Here is a 23600-nt window from a genome sequence, read left to right as displayed (position 1 = left end):
TTCTGAAATTATCTGATCCTAATACTGCCAGTCAGAGCCTTCATTGGCGACCAGCACCCCCTCCTGACCCCCACAACTGGCTAGGCTTTCACGAATCAACAGTTTTATTCAACAGTTCAAACATTTGGCCCAGGTATCCAGAAAAGCAATAAATTTTCCCCCCTCAAACCTCCTGTTTGTCAGCTTCCAACTCATATTTTCAAGGCAGGACTTTTTTCAAGTAGGGCAAGATGATAACAAAAAAATCAGTTTGACTTTTTTTCCCCTTAATGCCCTATTAACTAAGTAAAAAGTAGTTTGGCCCATTCTTAATTCCATCTGTAGAAACAAGACTTTTCTCATAGGTCCTTTGGTTTATACCTTTGTCTTTCATGACTGAGTTTTAGGGATGGCAGCACTGTTGTTGTTATTTATTTGCTGCATGACTCTGGGCACTTTAAAAAGGAAACAACAACGAATAAAGATGGCAGAAATAACAAAACTGGATGGGAACAAAAAACAAACCAAAAAAAAACGGGGTGGTTCAATAGATGTTATTATAAATAAGGATTTTCTAGCTGCAGAAGATAGTGAAGCAGGATCTTTATTCAGACTTAAATACTTAATTTACTTTTATTCTGTTCCTGTTAGTTATGACTTTGTAAGGAAGAAGTATTTTTCTTTAGTTTTTCTCCATATTAACATCATACTAGCCATAAAGGAATGTTAAATATTATTTTAAAATTTTGATATCACTTCTCCACATGCAATTAATATCTAATTTGGGAATAAGACCAAGCAAAGCCACTTTTTTTACATATAAAGGAACAACTATAATTGTCTAAGTCCTTCCATTATGGTGTAGAACCTTCAATTTTTGTAAGGGAGAAATGTATTCTGTTGTATTTTGCATTATGCTAACTGCTTGCACTTCCTGTATAATTGAAGTTCTTTCTTTCATTAGCTATCTTGTACTAGAATGCTATACTTTGCTTTTTTCAATTGCCTGTTACATTTTTAGCAATGCAGATTTGTACATGGATTAGTAGGTAGGTGGGTTGGCTTTATGGAAAGTGACAAAGGAAGGTTCTTAAACCCAAATTGCCGGACAGTTATCTGTTGCAATATTTTGTCTCTTGATTTCCCAGGGAGAGGTACAGCGACTTTTGATGGAACTGCTATTGCTAGTGCAGTTGTCAAAGAACTTTCAGAGAATATTAAATGTCGCACGATGTTTTCAACACATTACCATTCTTTAGTAGAAGACTATTCTCACAGTCTCTCTGTACGATTGGGACATATGGTATGCAATATTCTGTGCTTGTAGTGGTAGTTTCAGCAATTTTATCAGACGTGAGAATGTTCTTTCTTCGTTAGAACAGTTTACTGCTAAGTGAAAACCTCCCTTCTTCCCAAGGATAGATTGGTTAAACTAGCAAGAAAAAAATGTAAAATTATTTTCCCTTCATTTTCTGAATACTGGTACATTTCTGATCCTTATCCTTAGCTAATTTGCACCAAATACAGTGGTGCTTAAAAGTTTGTGAACTTTTTGAATTTTCCAGTTTCTGCATAAATTTGACCTAAAGTATGATCTGTTCACACGAAGTCCTAAAACTAGATAAAGAGAACCCAATTAAAAAAATGAGTCAAAAACATTATACTTGGTTCATCGATGCATTGAGAGAAATGATCCAAAGCTTACATGTTTGTGTATGGCAAAAGTATGTGAACCTCTAGGATTAATCAGTTCATTTGAAGGGGAAATTAAGAGTCAGATGTTTCAGTCAGTGGGATGATAATTAGGTGAGAGTGTAGGAGGTCCTGCTTTATTTAAAGAATAGAATTCTGGGTATTCATTGTCAAAGTCTGATCTTCACAACACAGGTAGGTGGAAGTGTGTCATGGCTCAATCCAAGGAGGTTTCTGAGGACCTCCAAAAAATAGTTGTTGATGCTCACCAGGCTGGAAAAGACTATTTCCAAAGAGTGGATTCTACCAGTCCACCATCAGGCAGATTGTATACAAATAGAGGAAATTCTACACTATTGTTACCCTCTACAGGAGTGGTCAACCAACCAAGATCACACCAAGAGGAAGGCATGTAGGTACTTCGGGAAGTCTCAAAGATGTCTAAGGAACTAAAGGCCTTTCTCAATTACTAAATATCAGTGTTCATGAGACCACCATCAGGAGAACACTGAACAACAATGGTGTGCATGGCAGGGTTGCAAGGAGAAAGAGACCACTCTCCCAAAAGAATATTGCTGCCCATTTAGTTTGTGAAAGACATTGATAAACCAGAAGGTTATTGGGAGAATGTTCTTTGGACAGATGAGACCAAAATATAATTTTGTGGCTTGAATGAAAAGTGTTATGTTTGGTGAAAGGCAAACATTGCACTCCAGCAGGAGAACCTTATCCCATCCAAGAAACATGGCAGTATCATTGTTTTGGGCCTGCTTTGCTGCCTCTGGACCAGGATGGCTTGCCATCATTGATGGAATAGTGAATTCTGAATTGTACCAGCAAATTCTACAGGAAAGTATCAGGGTTCCTGCTGTGAACTGAAGCTCAAGAGAAGGTGGGTCATGCAACAAGACAATGACCTAAAAAAGTTGTACAACCAAAGAATGGTTAAAGCAGAGGAAAGTTAATGGTTTGGAACGGCCAAGTCAAAGTCCTGACCTTAATCCTATAGAAATGTTGTGGAAGGACCTGAAGCGGGGGCAGTTCATGTGAGGAAGCCCACCAGCATCCCTGAGTTGAAGCTGTTCTGTAAGGAGGATTGGGATAAAATTCCTCCAAGCCAATGTGCAGGACTGATGAACGGTTATCAGAAATGTTTAGTTAGTTATTGTTGCCCAAAGGGGGAACACCAGTTACTGAAAGCAAAAGTTCATGTACTTTTGCCACATACAACTATATAGCTTTGGATCATTTTCCTAAATAAAGTGTTTAATTGGGTTCTCTTTATCTAGTTTTAGGGCTTGTGTGGAGAACAGATCACATTTTAGGTCATACTTATGCAGAAATATTGAAAATTCAAAACAATTCACTAATTTTTAAGCACCACTGTGAAATATACTTAAGTTTGGGTAAAGGTTTCCCTTGACATAAAGTCCAGTCGTGTCCGACTCTAGGGGGCGGTGCTCATCTCCGTTTCTAAGCCTTGGAGCCGGCGTTGTCCCTAAGGACCCGTCCATGGTCATGTGGCCGGCATGACTCACGGAACGCTGTTACCTTCCCGCTGAAGCGGTACCAATTAATCTACTCACATTTGCATGTTTTCGAACTGCTTGGTGTGCAGGAGCTGGGACGAGCAACGGGAGCTCACCCCGCCGCGCGGTTTCGAACCGCCGACCTTCCGATCGGCAGCTCAGCGGTTTAACCCACAGCGCCACCGCGTCCCTATACTTAAGTTTAGAAGGGTGCAAAATACATTTTGTTTGAAACTGTTCAATGACAAGATGTATTCCAAAGTTGAAATGATCCCATATCAAGCTTAAAGCAAGTGCTCCAAGCTTGAAACATTTCTGGTAAGGACAGAACAATCTGTTTTGAGTTCAAAAATTTGAAAAATATTTTGTATGCCTCAGCGTAGAACCAGTCCTTGAATGTGTCACACTTTTTATGCCTGAGAAGTCATACAAAAGTTATTTTTTCAGAAAAGAAAAAAAAAATAAGGCTGTGCATTTAGGCTAAATCAGAATTTCCAAAGTGATAGAAACATTTTGAGTTTTAAAACTTTCCATTAGGCAGGAGATTGTTTAAAAAGGCTATAGAAAATGTGAAGGAAGAAAAACATAGATTGGAAAAAAGGGGTGGTCTGAGCATAGCTTTAACACCAGGTATATCCCTTTATATTCTTTTCTCTTCTTGTTTGATGCAGAATGCTTGAAGTAATAGTATTTTATACTATTTTGTAAATTTTAGGTGCCCTTAAAATACACACCTATTTGTGGGTGTGAGAGATTTGGTTTCTTTTTTTCTTTCATTCTCATAGTACCTATGATATGTGATTATGGGCTGTACCAATTATTTTATATTTATCATGAGGAATAAAATGCCTATGTTGAAGCTTATTTTGGGAATTAACTATTTCAATGTAGGGCAGTGTTTCTGAACCTTGGCAATTTCTGGATGAGTGGACTTCAATTCCTACAATTCCCCAGGCAACATGATCATTGCCAAACATTTTTCTGAGAGTTGGTTCTCATTAATAAAGTGGTAAAAATATGGGGTGTGCAAATATAGATTTATGATTAGGTGAACTACACCTAGTTTCACATCAGCTTGGAGTCACACACACAAGGTAATTGCCCCACTCCACCTTTGTCAGACCCATTTGGAATACCATGTCTAGTTCTGGGCACCACAATCTCAAAAGCCATCAACAAATTACAGTAGGTTCCAAGGAAAAACAATTGAAGTAACCCAGTACGTTTAGCCTGCAGAAGAGAGTTAGGGAATGTATGATAGCAGTCTTCAGATACAAAAAAGATTGTCATTATAGAGAAGGGAGTGGACTTATTATCTTAGTACTTTAAAAGACAGGACCAGAAGCAATTTGAAACTACATGGAAGTAGATTCATGTTAGATATTAGGGGAAATTTCCTGATGTGGAGTAGGTTGCCTCGTGAAATGTTGTTTCCCTTTACTGGAGATCTTCAAATACAGACTGAAAAGCCATTTGTCTACAATGCAAAGCATTTCAAATCATGTACCAAGCAGAGGGTTAGATTAGATTACCTCTGACATACCTTTGAGTTTTGATTGCTTGAAGTCCACACATTTGGAAGTTGCCAAGTTTTGGAAACTCTCAGCATTTACTTTAATTACCTTGCTGTTTCTATTTTATAACCTGTTGCTACAGTAGGGGGAATGTTGAAAAAGACAGTTTAAATTACTAGTTTCGTGTTCTTTCCAGGCCTGTATGGTAGAAAATGAGTGTGAAGATCCTAGTCAAGAAACAATCACATTCCTATATAAATTTGTTAAAGGGGCTTGCCCTAAAAGTTACGGATTTAATGCTGCAAAGCTCGCTGACATTCCAGAAGAAGTGATTCAGAAAGGCCATAAAAAGGCAAAAGAGTTTGAAAGAGCTATTCTTTCACTGAAACTGTTTAGGTAAGTTTCTCACTTTTCAGACAGATTTTAATAAAAGTAGTCACAGATGTTCCTTAAAGTACCTGTGCATCCTGAAGAAAGGTTTGAGATGGGGGGAGGGCTGTTGACAGGGAAAGGGGGGGAGGTAACCCTGGTTTCCAGCTTTTGCTGAACTACAGCCTGCAGTACCCCTAACCATTGGCTGGAATACAGGGAGTTGTAATTCATCAAAGACTAATTGGAGGATCAGTTTCTTAACTAGGTTTAAGAATAGTGTTTTGCAGCTGAAGCACAATGTCACAGCTGTGTTAAAGGTTCTAATGGGATCAGTGGAAAAAGTGCATACACCATCTGGATCAATACATCTAAAGCCATTCATGTTTTCTGTATGTTAAAACAGGTTGAGGATGGAGTAGTTGTGCTGGAATAATTGCATGTTTGCTTTTGCAGGAATCTTTGTTGGATAGCTGAAGGAACATTAACAGCCAGAGATTACCTTGACAAACTAACTCTGCTTCATGGTTGAGACCCTGTATAGTTTTTGCAGCAGTTTTCAAAGGCAGTATGTAGACAACACAATGATCTAATAAACTTTATTTTTTAAAAATGACCATTTTCCATTGTCTTTCCTAGGAAATTAAACCCTTTTAATTCTTAGCTACCCTCTACATAATGATTATTGAATACTCCACAATATATTAAGTCTAGATGTTATGGTACATGCATACACTTTCAGGCTGTTGATTACCCACTGTCACCAATACACATAAATGGAAAAAAGCTATGAAACTGTATAGGGCGTCTATATACTTTCTCTCATCTTCATTAGAGCAGGAAATTACAATTTTCAGCAGTTCATAAGAGTAATGTCTAGACTGTTCAATAAAACTGTGAACAGAGTAAAATACAGGATTGTTTTAGGGAGATTCTTACAGTGTACTTTAAAACACAGTAAAACCTCCTCTTGCAAACTGTCACCTGTGTACTTTGTTTTATAGTGCATTAACTCCCAAAAAGTCTCATTAAAACATTGTTTTGTGAGGTGATGTAAATCATGAGGATTGGGAAGGGAAGGGGAGATTCTAACTGCAAAGGATACCAGAAAAATTGCTGGATATAATTTAAGATTAGTGTTCTCTTTCATAGAAAGAACATACATACTGGGACATGAGTACAGTTACAGCAAGTCTAAGTGTGCTAACAAAACAGGACACATTCAAGTACAATAAAGATTTGCTTGAAATTAAAAACTACATGAGATTAAAGCGTTAAAATCATCTCAATCTGAATAAATGTTAAAAAACCAAAATAAATGCGGAAGTGCTAGCTCACATTTTTACCATATTACAAAAAGCAATTGGTACCCATGTCCATAAAGGCAGCAACAAAGACTGCTGCTCGTCTATAGAATAGGACTACTGCAAATGGGACTGCGTTTCAATGCTACTTGTAGAAACACCAGCCTTTTGGAAGTTGCCATCTGTACAAATGCGCGGCTTTCTTCACACCTGTCCCTTCGTCTTTACACAGTAATGCTGAAACGCCCAGTTCTGTTATCCTGAGTCAACATATTGCCACTTTCTTTTTGGTAGGTTGAGCTCCATAGTGTCACCATTTACTATCCATTTTAAAGTCTCTCTGCAGAAATGGGCAAGTATAACTTCCTCAAAAAAACAAAATAACAGTTACAATAGAATGGCAGGACTTTTTTTTCCTCAAAAGTAACTCAGTTGTGCTGCAGTGTATTAGATTCTATAGGAGGAGCAGAGTCATATAGTGTGTCTGTATCATGTGTCGGTTCTCCAGCTAGTGTACAGGGATTGGACAGTGTTCCAGCACCACAGTCGCAAAAAAACCTGGAAGAGAGAAATATTTTAAATATTTATTGAAAAGTTCAACTTAAGAGTTTTCAGTCAAAGGTTATGTAACATACCTATCATGTCTAATAAATTCGACATCATGTCCTTGATGGCACTTCTTAATACAGTTTACACATATAGCATTGCGGTCTGTGGTATTACATGTATGACATCTGGAACAGAAAATTAAGGAAAGAAAAAGATTAGTCTTAACACATAAAATGCAAGGCTACAAGATAGAAGGATATGCCATGTTCAGTTGCTTACCTGTAGAAATCATGCATCGGGTAGCTGGTGTAACTTGATATTTTATATAGACACTGGCCTCTACTAACAGCTTTTTCAATGGCGTCTTGATTGTTCATTATTTTATTATCTATATTAAATGGCAGATTTCACAATATTAGTTTACTATATCATGTTGATGTTCGATGCACTAAAATCATAATCTGAATTTGAAACCCTCAAGTATCCTACTTCTTAAAATATTCCTTCAGACTTTAATTACAATTTCAAAGGAATTAGCAATACAAGTCTTAATGTGTGCATTGTTTTGTTAATTGCGGCAAAGCTATCCAAGCACACCTCATTCTTTGCCAACAGTTGTCCCATCTGTCTTTGGCCTGCATGAGCCTCTTCCATCTATTTTTCTGAGGTCCTGAGAGAGTATTCAGTACTATATATTATGTGGTCCCCAAGGTTGTGATGATCAACACTCAAGAACTGTCAGGAGGCTTGTCCACTCACAACATGGCTTTGCTCAGAGATGTAACGCTACAAAGTACTAAATGAGCAGAATGCTATCTTTCAATTCCTGCATACCTTTTTCCTTTTGTTTTTTTGAGACATCACTACAAAGAGCTGAAGGTGCCTATCCTGCTTATTTTGCAAGAAAGCTTATGGAGCCCAGAGACATTATTGAACATAAAAATAATACTGGAAGCTTTTGAGCATAACTACCACCAAAGGTTTTTTTTAAAGTGAAAGAAGAGGGCAGGAAGCCTGACAAGTGCCAAGGAAGCAAGAGCAAGAGCAAGAAGAGAGATGTTATATCTAAATAAGCAATGCACCAAATTGAGAATATCAGCAAAATAACAAGGACAAGAGATTAAGAAATCAAGAGAACCTTTTATGCAAAGAAGGAAAAAATCTACTTCAAAGGAGAGTTGGTGTGAATATACAGAACTATAGAAAAAGATTCCCAAAACTGATGATACATGTGAAAGTTTGATCACTGAAGTGGAGCCAGACATTCCAGAGAGTAAAATTAAATCGGCTCTAGAAAACATTGCTAGGAAGCTGCTGGAGTTGATGAAATAGTAAGAGAACTTTTAATCTTGGTAGTTAATGCAATTCAAGTGCCACCTACTGTCTATTAGCATGTATGGATACACAGTAGGAGCCATGGAACTGGAAAACATCAATTTACATCTACTGCCAGAAAAGGGCAGTGCTGAAAAGTGCTCACAGGGTTGAACAACTGCACTTATGCCACAGGCTAGTAACATTCGGTTTTGAAATCCAGACTTCAACAATGCAAAGGATGACAACTGCCAAGATGAATTTAAAAAGCAGGGGCATCTGAGATCCATCAATGGATAATGGAAAAATTGAGGGTGTTGCAAAAATATATCTATTCGTTAACTGGTTATACAAAGCCTTTGTGTGGACCACTACAATTTGTGGATAGCCTTTAAAAATATGGGTCTGCTGGGCCATCACATCTGCCTGTTGAAGAATTTATAGGATGACCAGGAAGCAATATTTAGGACAAAAGATAGAGTGATTAAGGGCTTCAAAATTGGGAAAGGAATGCTACAAGGTCATGTGCAGAACCTATCATGAGAAATGCTGGACTAGAAGAAACAAGTTGGAATTAAAATTGCTGGGAAAAAAGCCAACATCCTCAGCTATGCTGATAATACCATTCCAATGTCTGGAAGCAAGGAAGGCTTAAGGAACTATTTCTTGAAGGTGAAAAAGCCAGCTTGTTGATCAATATTAAAAAAAAATGTTGACAGGCAATCCCAACAGAATGTAAATAATGCAGAGAAAAGTAGTACAGACTGGCTCAAAAATTCACAAGTATAGAAAGTGCAGCCATGAAATAGACAAATATAGAAACATCACACCACCAACGAAAGTACGTATTGTCAAATGTATGATTTTCCTAGCTGCAGCATATGGCTGTGAATGCTGGACCATCAGAAAGGCTGAATAAAGAAAAACGTTTTCAAACTATACTGAATAAAATCCTTGGAAGTATCTTGGGTTGCAAGAAAAAATCATTCAATGCTAGATGAAGTAAAACCAGACTGCTCACTGGAAGCACTAATAACAAAGCTAATGCTTACATGTTTTGGACTCATAATATGATTAAAGAATCAAAGGAAAATCATAGTTGTAAAAAAGACCAATAGAAGACAAGGTGGCTGGATGCTATCACTGGTGACACAAGTGGTAAGCTTATACGAGCAAGCTTACACGAGCTCAAAGAAGGTATTACTGACATGCAGCCCGGCCAAAATATTCACTGAATTATGAAGAGACACAAGTGAAAAACTATTTTGACCCAATACTGTATGTTTTCTACTATTTCCTTCAACAAATATCCTGAAATAATATAATACTATTTATCAAATATCTGACTTTTACAATCCACTATTTGTTTAGGATGCCTATTATCTTGAAAAACAGATCAACTTTTAACAAAATGACATGTTGAGTTTCCAAACACAAGTTGATTCTCTTTATCCTCTTGAGAATCCATACTGATTATATCTACCATGACTCCTTTCCTGTATGGTTTTATGCTTTGTATAAGTTGCCCTTCTGCAGTTTATAATTCTAAGATTCCTTGGCTTGGTTTTATACTCCCAATCTGTATCACAACCCCACTGTTAATGGAAGTCACCTCTTTTGAAAGGGCACCCCTCATCCTTATGTGCCTTGCTACGTCAGATTGCATGGTTTCTTAAATAATATATAGAATACATGTGCTCAAAGCTTAGCAGCCAGGACATGACCTACCTCTGAATGGAAGATTTTTGTTTATATCAAACTACCACAGTATTTGTTGCAAAAGCTTAAGGCCATGTGTCTCTCTGTTTTGCAAGTATATTTCTGCTCATTCAACAACAGTTCCCTGAAAGCAGAGGTTCCCATTCTGCCCCTCTGAAATCTCTTCCAGAGGTCACCTAACCCTCCAGAACAGATACTAGAGATACTGGGAAAGCCTGTTCTACTGTGAGATACCTTTCCTTCAGCGGATGGTGGAATTGGCTGTGCTTCTAATAGAGAAAATGTTAATACATGTTCTAAACGTTAAGAAAAATTCTTACTTTTAAACAAAGCCATGCTTATGAAAATAGATAATTGTTTACTGTACAAAAGTAAAATATTAGTAACAGCTTTGGTATGCTACAAATAAGCATAATTTACATACCTTTCATTGTCACATTGACCCCAGAGGCTAGAAATAAACCTCCAAACCGATTATTGAAAATCTGATTGCCTTCTAAAGTTGCAGTTGCATGATTTGTTATTTCAATACCTTATGTTAAAAGGAAAAAGTTATTTTAATAAATGCAAACACATGTTTTATCAGTTACTTTTAGGTATCTCCACATTGCTGAAAAATAATTTCAAACAGAAAAAATGCACTTATTAGATGCATTCATGCTAAAGCTGATTACAACTTTCAGAATTCAAGTATCAACATTTTGTAAAATTTATTAAAAGACAACTATGGAGCACTGAATTTTTAAGAAATAGGTGCTTAGGTTCTATCTTAAGAATACAAAGAGGGCGGGGCATGGCAAGAACTGAGTTTTGGGATTACATGACAGGCTTCATCTGAACTATTTTTTCCTAAAACAGCAGCAACCCAATGCATTTGGAGTTCATGAATTACTGTGCATTAATTTTTATTCAACATATAATACTACTACACATGGAGAACTTCTTTTTAAAAGTTATTTATGCTAGTAGCATTGCAGTTTTTTACTTGGGAATTCCACATGTTTACTATGTACAGATTGCCATACTTGGTAAAGTTTTAGTATAGCAGCCTGGTATGTTTGTGTGCAAGTTTATTCTTAAAGAACAATATGACATCTTCTGCCAAGATATTCAACAAAAGCAAAATGCTGTTTTAAGTTTGGTAAATCTCAGTAACTAGGGCTATTCTTTGAACACTCATCAAAAGACATGTTTATAAAGGAGAGTAAATATGAGTGGGGACTGGGCAGATACTGTATTTTATGTAACATTACAGATATTTTGATTTCAACATAAAGCAATTGAGCTGCGATTCATAACAACAGTGGTTATTATGGTTGGAAGGATGCCAGAAGAAACTATATATTTTTTTTCCAAACGAATTAACATAGGTACCACTTTTGAAAATTCTGTGGAAAGTAACTGCAAAGGTCATGAAGAATGCTAAGCCATTTGAAACATGGTGCTCTGGCTATGATACCTTCTAAAAGAAAAAAAGGAGGAAAACCACAACTGAACTTTTGTATGATAACAAAGTTATTGATGTATGTCCCCCTCAATACTGGGAAGGCCTGGCACTACTACTAGGCTGCTTATATATGCCACTGTTCTGAGCTAAAATTGATACAAATCAAACACAAACCTGCAGCAAATCCATCAAATATTCTATTTTTCCGTAACACAGGATGACTATTTGTGCTGATAAGAACTCCAGCTTGTGCATTCCTGAAGATATCATTTTCTTCAAGAAGGCCTAATACCAAAACAAGAACATTACTTTAAGTCTGAAATCAGTTTTTTAAAGGTCCAAACATCTCCCACACTATGCTAATATTTTATTATATTAGTAAAAATTTCCTTTTAATATTAGTATAAGCATTTTATGTTGAAAGTTAGCATAGCTGAATTCTAATGACCATTTAATGAAAAAAAACTCAGATCAGATACTTACACAAAAAATTATCACAATCTTCCAAAAAGGGCTACAATTACGCCAGTGGAATTCTGAATACTACACACCAAACTATTTTAGATGGTTCAACAAAGAGCTACAGTTCCATTTTTATACTGTAGTAAGTGGAAACGATCAGTTTCTTAATCAAAATAATGATCAAATTTGGAGTTGTTTTTAATTTGGTAGTATTTGTGAACATGGCCAAACCAGAAGAACCACAAAGATTTCAAACGACTGCAAATAATTTATTGTCACTTGAAGGGTAGAAAACTTCTCCACAGAACATGTATCACCCATCTGTTACATAGAACAGTTTAAAGGTGAATGTCAAGTTAACTTATCTCCATCTCCTCGGGACACTTATCAAATGCTAATGGAAAGCAGTAAACAGCCAATTTGGAGCCAGCATTTCCAGTTCCACTTCCACAAGTGAAGATTCTGATCACATTCCAGATCTAGAATTCAATTTTTATTTTTAACAGCACCGGACTATTAGAAAATACAGTAAGAATACAAATATGGTAAAAATGAGAAGATACTAACCTCTGCCTCCATTAAATATGCAGATACCCCCATCTCTGCCATCATGAATTTTGTTTCTTCTTAATGTGGGATTACTATCTGTCTTAATCCATACTCCAGCCATTGCATTGTCAAAAATTTCATTGTCTTCTATAAAACCAAGCCCTTTACAAGGTGAAAGGAAAATGTAAGACCCTGGCAATGTGGAAAAGTTTTGTATTTTTTAAATTAAGTGAAGTAATGGGGAACTTACCAGAATTATAAACAAGAATTCCACCATTCTGGCCTCCCCAAATCTTGTTGCGCCTAATTTTGGGGTTACTTCCAGTTCTGTGCATCAGCAAACATTAAATTACTCAAAATGTACCTATAATTTATTACTGATAAAATAAAATTCACTTATAGGTGGAAGGGCATTACTAGCAATGTTACAATTTTAGTTACATATGTCAAATGAGCTTAGACCAGAACTGGCACTCTAGTATCACTTCTCACATCATCCTGGCACACATAAAAATAATTATTTATTTCATTTATCTCAATGCCAAATCTTGCATACTCTGAGACTGGCCTTGGAAGGAAACATATACAGCCAGGCAGGGCATTTATTTATTTAGGGCATATTGTGCCTGTTGGTTTCTTTCTCTTGCACTTCCTCTACTTAGGGCTTTCTCCCCATTCTATCTTGAAATAGTCTTATGTATCATAGAGAACAGGGCAATGCACTCTTTTCAGCCCAAGAGCCATTTCATTCCCCTTCCTCCAATGGTGCTGTTCCAGATCACTGCCACGGGCTGTGGGGAAGTAGCAATCTTGGGCAGAATTATTGCAGAGGGGAAAAAAGTCTTCTCTCTCCCAATAATCCTGCTGCAGCTCTTTTCAACTGCACATTATCAAACAGCCATCAAATGAACTGACTAGAGGGCTGCCAGGAAACCCTGGGACAAGAGCACACACAGTGAGCTAGGTTGAAGCTCTGTGACCTGCTGGCAGCAGATTTTTCCTTTATGCTATAGTGGATATCATGGCAACACACAGTAAATCTGTTCCTTCTCATGCAAATATTATTAGTCAAGCTCATCTCATTTAGTAAGTGAATGTAATGCTTCCAGATAAGAGAATCTTATTTTGAAGTAAAGACTGAAAGGAAAATGAAAGCATTAAAAGAACATAACCACATCCTCTCTGGCTCAGCTTTGAGTACCTTTCATCTGACTACAAGCAGAGTTCCTGAACAGTGTGATAAGTTTCACTGTGTTAATAGAAGTCAGATATGACTTGATTTAATTTGTTTGAACTGAGCCCCTAGTGTCTTATATGACTAACGGATGAAGCCCAACACCAAGAAAGATCCAGATGTTTCCAAAAATATGGTTAGTTATCCCAGTGATAAGAAAATCTTGTAAATATAGCATTCTCTCTCTCCCCACCCCACCATTTAAGGATTTTTCACTTTCAGTGAAATTCTTCACTGTATCAAATGTACCTCTAGGTGGTTGTGAGAGACGCCAATGTGTTAATGTGTGAATAATTGCAGGAAAATCCCCATTTACAAAAAGAAGGCCACAATGTATTGACAAGTTAAGCATGTTGCAAGGTAGATTATTCATATAGCTACAAGATATAACACTGAAGCTCAAATTCAGTTTATCATCCAAAGTCAACCACTTAAATCCTAATTAAGGTTATGCTAAGTGCAACACTATCCAGTGAATGACAACTGTCCTTCCTTATTTGTAGTTGGAGTATTATTACAAAATCATTTTCGTTAAAGAGAAAGAGAAAGCCATTAAGGCATACACACACAATCACAGTGGATCATTTTAAAGGACTGGGGAGAGAATTCACTGAATGAAAATAGTAAGTATACATATATTAGGCCCTTTAAGGAAGTAAAATAGAAGTATATTTTACCTGATTTGAACCCCTGAGTACATATGGTTATAGATATCATTGTCCTCTAATACTCCATGCCCATTGTCATAGAAATAGACACCAACCTAAATGATAAACATAAAAATAGTAAAGAATTTGAAACTAGGGTTGCTGTAACTTACACAATAGTAAGCAACATACCTGTTTGCCACTATGTATTCTATTTCTTCTTAAAACTGGAGTGCTTCCTGTTGTAACCCAGACTCCAGCCAAGGTATTACTGTAAACTTCATTTTCTTCAATCACACCTTGCCCTTTTTCATGCTGAAACAAAACAAAAGTATGCAAATCAAGTGGAACCCTGCAACCAATTCTGTCAATCCCTTCTAAGAGTTGTTCCTGTTCAGGGTTACAAGCAACTAGGGATATCTACAAAGTGGGAAATGCGTTTGGCTCAAACCTGAAACAAACATTTAGGGACTGAGAAGTTTGATCAAACTGTTTCAGATGGGTCATGGTCTAGCCAAACCAAAAATCTGGAACATTCTGGTTGTTGCAGCAACAACTGGCTGAAACAAAAATCCAGAAAGGTCTTGCAGGCCAGGTAAAGCAAGTCTGGTGCACCTCATCCCTCACTCCACCATTTCTTCTTATGGCCTTTGTGCCAGGCTGTCTACTGGCCTTCCCATAGCCCTCTTTTCCCTTAGCAGCCCCCACCCTCAGATGCCACGCTGATCCAACTTTCCCCTGATTTTTTTCAGAGCCTTCCTTTCCCTTACCTCAACTTACCTGCCCTGCAAGACCTCTCTGGATTTTTGGTGATGGTGTTGCTGCCGCCATTAACAGCCCTACTTATTTTCCCGCTCTCCCCAAACTAAACCACCACTGCTTGGACCAAACACGTATTTTGGTCTGGACACAATCACACAAAACTGGATGCTCCCATGCATGAATTATTTTGCACGTTCCTCCAACCAACCATTCCTTCCGAGAATAGCACTCATGTCGCCTTAACTGCCCAAAGTCACTGGGAGCTGGGTGGCATAAAAATCAAACAAACAACAAACAAATAAATTTCTTTAATAAACATTGTTTTACATTACTGCTTCCTGAAAATGCTGTTTTCCACCTATTTTTAAATCAAACTACACACTTTTTCAGGAGTTCAAAATGTGATAAGGATCAGAGCAAAGGAGGAGCACATGTTGGCAGCAAACTCCACCCCTCATTTTCATGCATGTTAGAAGTCCTCCTATAGGTTCATGTTATGATTTTTTTCTTTTCCCAAATATTCATAATCTACAAACTTAATACTGAAAATAATGCTAAAGAATGAATCTTCCAATGGTTACTCCAAAACTGTGCTCACCACATAAATACCACCATGTTGGCCATCATGAATCTTATTGTGCCGAACAATGGGACAGCTGTTAGTCCGAATTTGTATCCCTGCTAATGCATTCCCTGTTGGAACAGGAAAAGTGTAAGAAAATGTGGCATACAGGTCACAAAGAATATTAAATGCAACTGAGCAAATGTTTGCTTGTTTACCATAAATGTCATTTCCTTCAATGAGACCTCTTCCATCACCAAATATGTAGACTCCACCTTGATTCCCATTAAAAATTGCATTACCCCTAAAGGTTTAAAACCAGAAAATAACATTGTCAGGTATCATCTCTTTTAAATTAGAGCACAATCTGGGTCATCAGGTTAATTCCACATGCTTCAATCTAATCTCTCCCCACTCTGCCCCCCATGAAAGATCGTCATACTTCTAGTTAAAACTATTCTTCTGCTTTTTGCAGTGTGTTGCTGAGGGGAAGAGGGGAGGGGGAGGGGAGAAAGAGAGAAAGCAAGAGAGCAGGGTGTCATTGGGAAAAAAAAATGTCAAGCAGTTTTGGCCCTGGACCCACCAGTAGCTTACTTCAGTTCCATATATCACACAATCCGCAACGAATTACAGAAGACGATACAGTCTTCAACAGAATAAAAGATTACTCATCTCTCACCTAAACTTACTCTTTAAATGTTATGATTGCAGGTATAAAGTGCTCTTAATCTGCAGAGCTTAGAACAGTTGTATAAAGGTTTCACATCCAGCTAACTTCTGGGTCCAGCCTCAAATGCTAATTTAGAACTAAATGATTCCCAAATGACTAAAATAACCATCAGAAAATATCTTGCAATATTTCCTAGGTTAAATCTTCCCTATAAGCTAAAATAAAAGATAGATACCTTATTGTTGGATCGCTATTTGAAGTAATCCATACACCAGCAAAATTGTTTGCATAGATCTTATTTTCTATAAATTGTCCTCTTCCTTTTTCATGAACGTAGATTCCTCCAGTTTGACCATGATGGATTTCACAACGAACTACAGTAGGATTTGCGTAAGCTTTCACTTCAAAACCAGCTATTCTATTTCTATGTATGTTGCAACTTTCAAAATAACCCTAAACACAAGAAGACAAGGGAGAGGGGAAGAGGAAGGGAAGAGAGAATGTTGGGAGGTAGAGAGAAACAACAGGGAAAAAAATCGTTTTTAATTATTATCTTCTGACCACCTACTTAACGGTTGTAATGAAACATGTCAGTATGCAAGAATATGTAATACTATTAGCATTATTTATTTATGGTGCCTTCGAGTCAATGCTGATTCCTAGCAATTGCCTGGACTAGTCCCTGCAGTTTTTTTGGCAACATTTTGGGAAGTGATTTGCTCAACTTCTTCCTAGGTCTGAGAGAGAGTGACTAGCCCAGCTGGCTTTGTGCCTAAGGCAAGCCTAGAAATCAGAGTTTCCCAGTTTCTAGCCTGATGCCTTAACCGCTACACCAAGCTGGCTATTATTTATTTCTATAGCATTAAAATAATGTTATGAAGAAAAATGTCAGGTTATCATATACTTTCACACCATCTGTTAGACACTTAACAAGAGTAGAATATATTAAGCCCATTTTTTTTCAGTTGAAGAAAGAGTCTTCTATACAGCTATTATATTTAATTCAACAGAACCAGCCCTAGATTATTTTCACAACAAGGCTTTATATAGCAAAAACTATTTATTATAGCACAATTGTATAACCCTTGGCTTATAGGCCACATGCAGCTCTTAATCCTCTTTTTGTAACACTTAGAGCCCCTCCCCCAATTGTGCTGATTAAATTCAGTAATACATTGCAGATTTTTTGGTATATTATTTCAAGTTTTAATATTAAGGTTAAAGCAGATGTATTAACTTTTTGAAACAAAGGCCAAAATTTTCTGCCTCTTCCAGAGAAGCTACCATGTAATCACCATGACTTCTGTGGTCTCTGAAGGATGAGAAAATCTCAGTAGTGCACCGAAGAATTTGAAATATTTCAATCCTTAGTTTGAGCATCAGAACTTGTTTCAAAAGATCTTTTGAGGATACCAGTGCTTTGGACCATGAAATTTTAAAATGCAGGAAGTCCAAATAGAGAGCAATGTATTTTGAAATAAATTTTTAAGTCTTAAATAATAGCACCCAAACTTCCTACAGCCCTGTAATGAAGTACTTTGAGATATTTACAACTGACTTTTATCAGTTTTTACTTTAGAGGAATATTAGGTCAATGTAGCCTCTGGATTATTAATTTGGAACAGAAGGATTTTATGTAGACTTTGAATTAAAATTAGGTAAAATCTCATAATGACATGTCACATTCTGCTGCTCTTTTTCCGAAGTCAAACGTTCCGTCCAGCAGTAATATTCTGCAAGCAGCAGCATCAATGCTGTGCAATCACGCAAGATTAGCAAATAAATATTGTTTCTGGCTTTGAAGGAATACGACAAATATAATTTATGGCAAAAATATGGCAGCTCAAGTCAGCTACCTGGCAGCGATGCCCAGTGACTGAAATGGAAGAGCCGACATGGCAAAACATTTTTCACGGACAAACTACTCATACTGGCAACCAAGGAACAGTTCCAACAAGTGCTAAGCTAACACAGTAGTGCAAAACATGCTATCTTGTAGCACAGAAATTCTTGTGCTGTTGCAGCACCAAAATTCAAACACCCCCCCTCCCAAATACAGAATCTTCCTGAGTTGGAATTCTGGAGATGTTAAGTAAAATATAATAGTTTCCCAGTTAGGTCAAGGTGTAATTGCAAAAGTAGCAAAACAAAGATATTTGGTATGTGATTTACACAAATATCTTCCCAACTTCGACTACATATCCAAATACAAAATTAAGAGAGAAAAAACTCATTCATTTCAAGCTTTCTGCTGCTTGCAGTTCCCACTTTATGTCTTGCTGAAATATAAAACAACAGTGCTTTTGTGACCATGTTTGGAAGGAAAAAAAACGAGAGATTGCAGTTATATTTTTAAGTTGACACAAGAGAAAAAAGCTGCCACACACTAATAGACAAAGACCTACACAGACACAATTCTGAGCAATAATTTAAAGGATTGAAAACAGCTTTGGAAGAGTTTCATGTTTTTATATGGCAATTGATCATGTCTCTTAATTACACTGATAACAAGAGTTATGGAACATAAGGACATTGTGAAGCTAATTGTCTGCCCTGGGTCTTGACTTCAATTTTCCCTGCTAAACATACTATATACTTAAGATCTATAAATGCAAGAGTATTTATACTCTTTGGTAGTGGAGGCTAATAAACTAGCCTTAAAAGTTCACAAAAGCTTCTATTTCCCAAGAGACATACATACACATAAAAATCTCTCTGCAAAATACATCTATCTATGTTTGCTTGTGTATTTATGCACACACACAGATAAATATATATACATTACCATGCCATGGTCAAATGTAAAAACACCAACATCTCGCCCATGATGAATGTGATTCCGTCTTATAATAGGGTTTCCGTGGTTTTTCACCCAAATCCCAGCTAATGCATTATTAGAAATCTCATTATCCTCATATATCCCCTAAAACATTAGATAGAATAGATTTAGGATGAGTGAAGTACATTTATTTTTCTAAGAAAGCAATAAAAAAAGAGATAGCAAAAAAGGAAAATGGAAAAGGTGTTACCTGTGCATGATCTGTAATGTAGAGTCCAACATTTTCACAATCACTTATGTTACAATGCTTGATAGTGGGACAAGCCCCTTGGCCACTAACACAAACTGCAGAACCAACTGAAAATGAAGTTTGTACATGTAAAAAATGAGGGAAGGTCTTTTATAAGATATGTGTAACAAATACTACCAGCTACTTTTTGCAACTGAAATAATTTGAATAGTTATTGCCAATTATGTAATCTTGGCCTTTCAAAATATGATACCAAGCTAAATAAATTACATCTTATAAAAGACAAAGAACAGTGTAGTAATTTACAATACAAAATTAAGGACATACACAATACTCTCCTCTAGAGCTCTCTGGAATAGGAATACAACAAACCACCTCCTGTTCTGAAAGACTGCCAGGCCACTCCCAGAACAGCTGGGTTGGGATGGGCTGTAAGAAGCATAAAACTTTCAAGTATTCCCCAGAATGGAACTTTTTGCACATCTTTTTCATAAATTATCAATTAAAGATACACTGGGGAATAAGTGAACAAACATTTTAAGAACTCAAGTTCAACGAATCCAAAGATTTTCATTAGCTGGAAAGTTCATTTTAACACATGAAATATCACCTAGGACAGCAGGTAGTATCACACACATAATCAGTTTTCTAACAAATTTGTCAAGATACAATAATTTAAGACAAAGTACATATCTATAAAGAATGTTAGTTACTTTTTAACTATTTTTGCAAAGAAATTACTTACCTGTACAAGTACTTCGAATAATACAATGATCTATTATAGGGCTGCAGTTGACTGTAATCTCTAAGCAATGGTGAGCATTGTGATGTTGTGCAGATTTGTCATCAGGATTAAACTGAAATTACATACAATAATTCTCTTTACTAGTTATTCATTTCTTTCAATCAAATAGGTTCAAGGCAAGTGTTTGCCCATGTTTCTTCTTACCCTGATTGTCATGTAACCAACATAAGCATCCTCTGATCCCTCCATGAAGACAAAGGTTGAATCCCTTGTGTTTTCAATAATGACTTTATCTGCTACTTTCCCAGGAGCTTTACAAAAATATAAAATTTTAAAATGAATTACTAGATGAAAATTACAAACCATAATTCTCAATTCCTTTAAAAACTAGTAACACACCTGCTATCATGTCTTTCCAAAAGCAGACTTTGTATTTAATTATAGATGACAATTCAGATTGTTTTAAGTCTATTGAGACATTCAGTCCAGTAACTTCATTTTACAAGAATTTCAAAAGTTGTTTTTCTTAGTTTTATCTAAATCAAACATTCATTAGTTTTAGTTTTAATAGAAGGAACTATATCCTCATTCAAAGCTCAAATGACAAACAATGACTTTCATATTGTGGACATAACATGCAAAGAGAAAATCTTCGTGCTTGGCAAGGTTTAAGGAAACACACACAAAAAAGAAAAACAGCAATGCAATGGATTGATACAATCTAGTAATGATCAGCCACTTGACTGAAGATAGAACTCACAGTTCAGGGCATCTATCTACAGGGTTGCCAAGAGCCAATATTGACTTCATAACAACTAACAACATACCCTCATTCAGGGCAAAGAAACAGAACAAAGAATTTATTGTAAAGTTCAGGTTGCTACATACTTCTTTTGAGTTCTTAAAACCAAAATGAGTTACAATGGTACTTACCTCTACCCTATGTTTAATCAAATGAGTATCTACTTGAAAAACCACCAGAGGGAGCACAAAGTTATAAATAATAGTTTTAATTTTAATTTTAATCTCAACAGTGCTAGTTTACAAACTAGCTAGTTTTAAAAATGAAAAAGTGCATTCAGCACAGAAAATATCTTGTGTAGTTTTGGAATTATTTTCCTTTTAAATCCAAGGAAGGCATTCATGTCCATCTCTGATGGCCCAAGAAACAGAAATGACACAGGCTAAAACAGAAGAACCATGCCCTACAGTTTCCATGATATGATCTTGAGCATATTCCCACAATTTGTAGGAATACATCAGGAATCCTTTTGAAGTCTTAAACCTCATTGATAAGGAACCAGATGAACTAGGGAATGAAATCAAAGAAGCTGTTAAGGATGAATGTGAAAAGAGACTACCGAAGACCAAGAATGGAAGAGAGCAAACTGGACATCAAAACAAACAGTGGAAATTGCTAAGAAGAGAAGAGAAGCCAAAGACATGAATGATCTTAGGAAAGTACAAAGAATTTCAAAGAACCATTAGAATAGATAAGAAACTGTATTACATTTGTAAAGACATCAAAGAAAGAAGTAGACATGGAAAAGCAAGGAAGGTCTTTCAAAAGGTCTCCAAAATCAGAAGGAGATTCCAACCTCGAATTAGTATATTAAGAATGTCAGAGGAGAGACAGTAACCGATAAAGACGATCAAACAAGAATGGAAAGAGTATACTGTACAATAGAGATTTTAAAATCCAAAATACTTTAGAAGATATTCCCTATGGACAAGAACCTCTAGTACTAGAAGTTAAATCTGCACTCTGCTCTTTACCAAGACAGGAGGCTAGTGAATTGATGGGAGTACCTCCAGAAATATGGAAAGCAACAGAAGAATCAATAGAGGTTCTAATCAAAGTATGCCAGCAAATCTGGAGAATAATACAGCAGCTAACAGATTGGAAGAAGTCAATTACATACCAATGCCAAAGAAAGGAGACTTAACAAAATGTGCCAACTATTGCACAATATCCTTAGTTTCACATGCTAGCTGTGAGGTTTCAGCCAGCTTTTGACTCAGAAAATGAAACTCTTTCTGAGTCAGAAGGGAAAGAGAAAGTTACCAGGCAGAAACTGGGAAAGCAAAACCCAGAAGTGACTCAGCAGCGCGGAAGAAGTTACAGACGCTGATTGGCCAGTCTTTGGAGGAGGATTTGAATCCTCCAATCAGCGCATGCAAAAGACGTGCAGCAAAGCACGCGGAGAAGGCAGCCCAATTGGCTTCAGAAGGGAATAGGCGCACAAGGGATTGGCATAAAAGGCAGCCATGCGAAGAGCAAGCTGGCGGAGACAACCAATCCTTCAAGCTCGCAGTTCCAGTGTAAGAGTCCTTACCTGCATCAGAAACTTTGTCTGTAGCCGAAGGGGAATCAGCGCCTGCATTTCCTATCACAGAGGACCTGTATCCTGCACCCGCTGTCACAGAGGATCTTCTCCCTGCCAAATCCAGCAACCTCAGCCTTGCATCCAGCTTTGGACCTCACCACCGCCATTCTGTGCATTCCAGGCACGTTCCCAGCCTTGTTCCTAGCTGCCAGCCTTGCCCAGGATCTCCAGTCCAGTTTTATTGTGCTTCCAGCTTCCAGCCTTGCCCAGAATCTCCAGTCCAGTTTCATCGTGCTTCTAACTTCCAGCCTTGCGCAGAATCTCCAGTCCAGTCCAGCTGTGCTTCGATTGCCCAGCATTGTTCAGGAACTTCAGGCATACCTTGTTGTGCTCCAGGTTCTCAACCTTGTCCAGGATCTGCAGTTCAGTCCAGTTGTGTTTCAAGCTCCCCGCCTAGTCAAGAACCTCCAGTCCAGTCTAGTTGTGTGCCAAGCTTCCAGCCTAGCCCGGAATCTTCAGCCAAGTCCAGGCTTGTTTCAAGTTATCAGCTTTGTCCTGAGTCTTCAGCCCAGTGTACCCAGTCCAGCCTAGATTGTCCAGTTCAGTCCAGTCCTGCCACCAGAGCCAACCCTTGCCCAGTGGTTCCAGTTTGGTCTTGCTTAGCTTCCAGGTACCAGCCTAGCTCGGGTGGTGTTTCAGATCGTGGACACTTACCTCCCAGTTTTGCCACATGCCCTACTTCTTCCAGTTCCCCAGCTCTGGTCAGCGAATTCTGCCTAGCTGTTTTGCCACAGTCTCCTCCTGTAACCTTGCCGGTTCTTCCATTGTTGCCCAGGTGGTCTTGATGGGAACCAGCCTACCTCATTGATCACAAGGACTTATTATTGTAAATAGTTGTATCAATAAAGAGTGTTTTTGATAATAACCTTGTCTGGCCGCCTCATAGTCTGAACAGGACACCAACAAAATAATGCTTAAGATCAAGTGAAGATTAGAGCCCTACATGGAAAGGGAGATGTTCAAGCTGGTCTTGGAAAAGACCAAGGAAAAAGAGATATTGCTGATACACACTGGAGAACTGAGAAAGCCAATGAATACCAAAAAGAAGTCAAATGTGCTTCATTGATTGAATCAGCAGTCAAGAAATATGCCACTGACTAGCACTTGGTAGGGTAGCAATAAGGCTTTGGAAAAGAT

At 37.4% G+C, this 23600-nt stretch overlaps 2 protein-coding genes across 3 annotated transcripts in view; one reads left to right on the top strand and one right to left on the bottom strand.

Annotated features, from left to right (window-relative positions):
• The window catches only part of MSH6 (mutS homolog 6), a 37726-nt gene extending 32027 nt beyond the window's left edge, over nt 1–5699 (top strand). For both annotated transcript variants that reach the window (XM_063301758.1, XM_063301749.1), the window contains exons 8-10: nt 1128–1282; nt 4911–5110; nt 5540–5699. In XM_063301758.1, the coding sequence (XP_063157828.1) occupies nt 1128–1282; nt 4911–5110; nt 5540–5615 (431 nt within the window). In that variant the 3' untranslated portion in view covers nt 5616–5699. The remainder of the gene's footprint in view (nt 1–1127; nt 1283–4910; nt 5111–5539) is intronic.
• FBXO11 (F-box protein 11) overlaps nt 5669–23600 on the bottom strand; it is a 73699-nt gene continuing 55767 nt past the window's right edge. Inside the window, exons 8-23 of the mRNA XM_063301772.1 lie at nt 20281–20387; nt 20077–20188; nt 19332–19438; nt 19088–19225; nt 16538–16755; nt 15851–15936; nt 15669–15763; nt 14501–14623; nt 14339–14424; nt 12678–12754; nt 12446–12589; nt 11591–11701; nt 10394–10501; nt 7216–7324; nt 7023–7121; nt 5669–6945 (exon numbers count right to left, since the gene is read on the bottom strand). Of these exons, the coding sequence (XP_063157842.1) occupies nt 6816–6945; nt 7023–7121; nt 7216–7324; nt 10394–10501; nt 11591–11701; nt 12446–12589; nt 12678–12754; nt 14339–14424; nt 14501–14623; nt 15669–15763; nt 15851–15936; nt 16538–16755; nt 19088–19225; nt 19332–19438; nt 20077–20188; nt 20281–20387 (1850 nt within the window). The 3' untranslated portion in view covers nt 5669–6815. The remainder of the gene's footprint in view (nt 6946–7022; nt 7122–7215; nt 7325–10393; nt 10502–11590; nt 11702–12445; nt 12590–12677; nt 12755–14338; nt 14425–14500; nt 14624–15668; nt 15764–15850; nt 15937–16537; nt 16756–19087; nt 19226–19331; nt 19439–20076; nt 20189–20280; nt 20388–23600) is intronic.

The sequence above is a fragment of the Candoia aspera genome, chromosome 1, assembly GCF_035149785.1.
Source record: "Candoia aspera isolate rCanAsp1 chromosome 1, rCanAsp1.hap2, whole genome shotgun sequence".
NCBI classification, from domain to species: domain Eukaryota; kingdom Metazoa; phylum Chordata; class Lepidosauria; order Squamata; family Boidae; genus Candoia; species Candoia aspera.
Note: the sequence above shows the minus strand (reverse complement) of the source record. Positions and strands in the feature narration are given on the sequence as shown.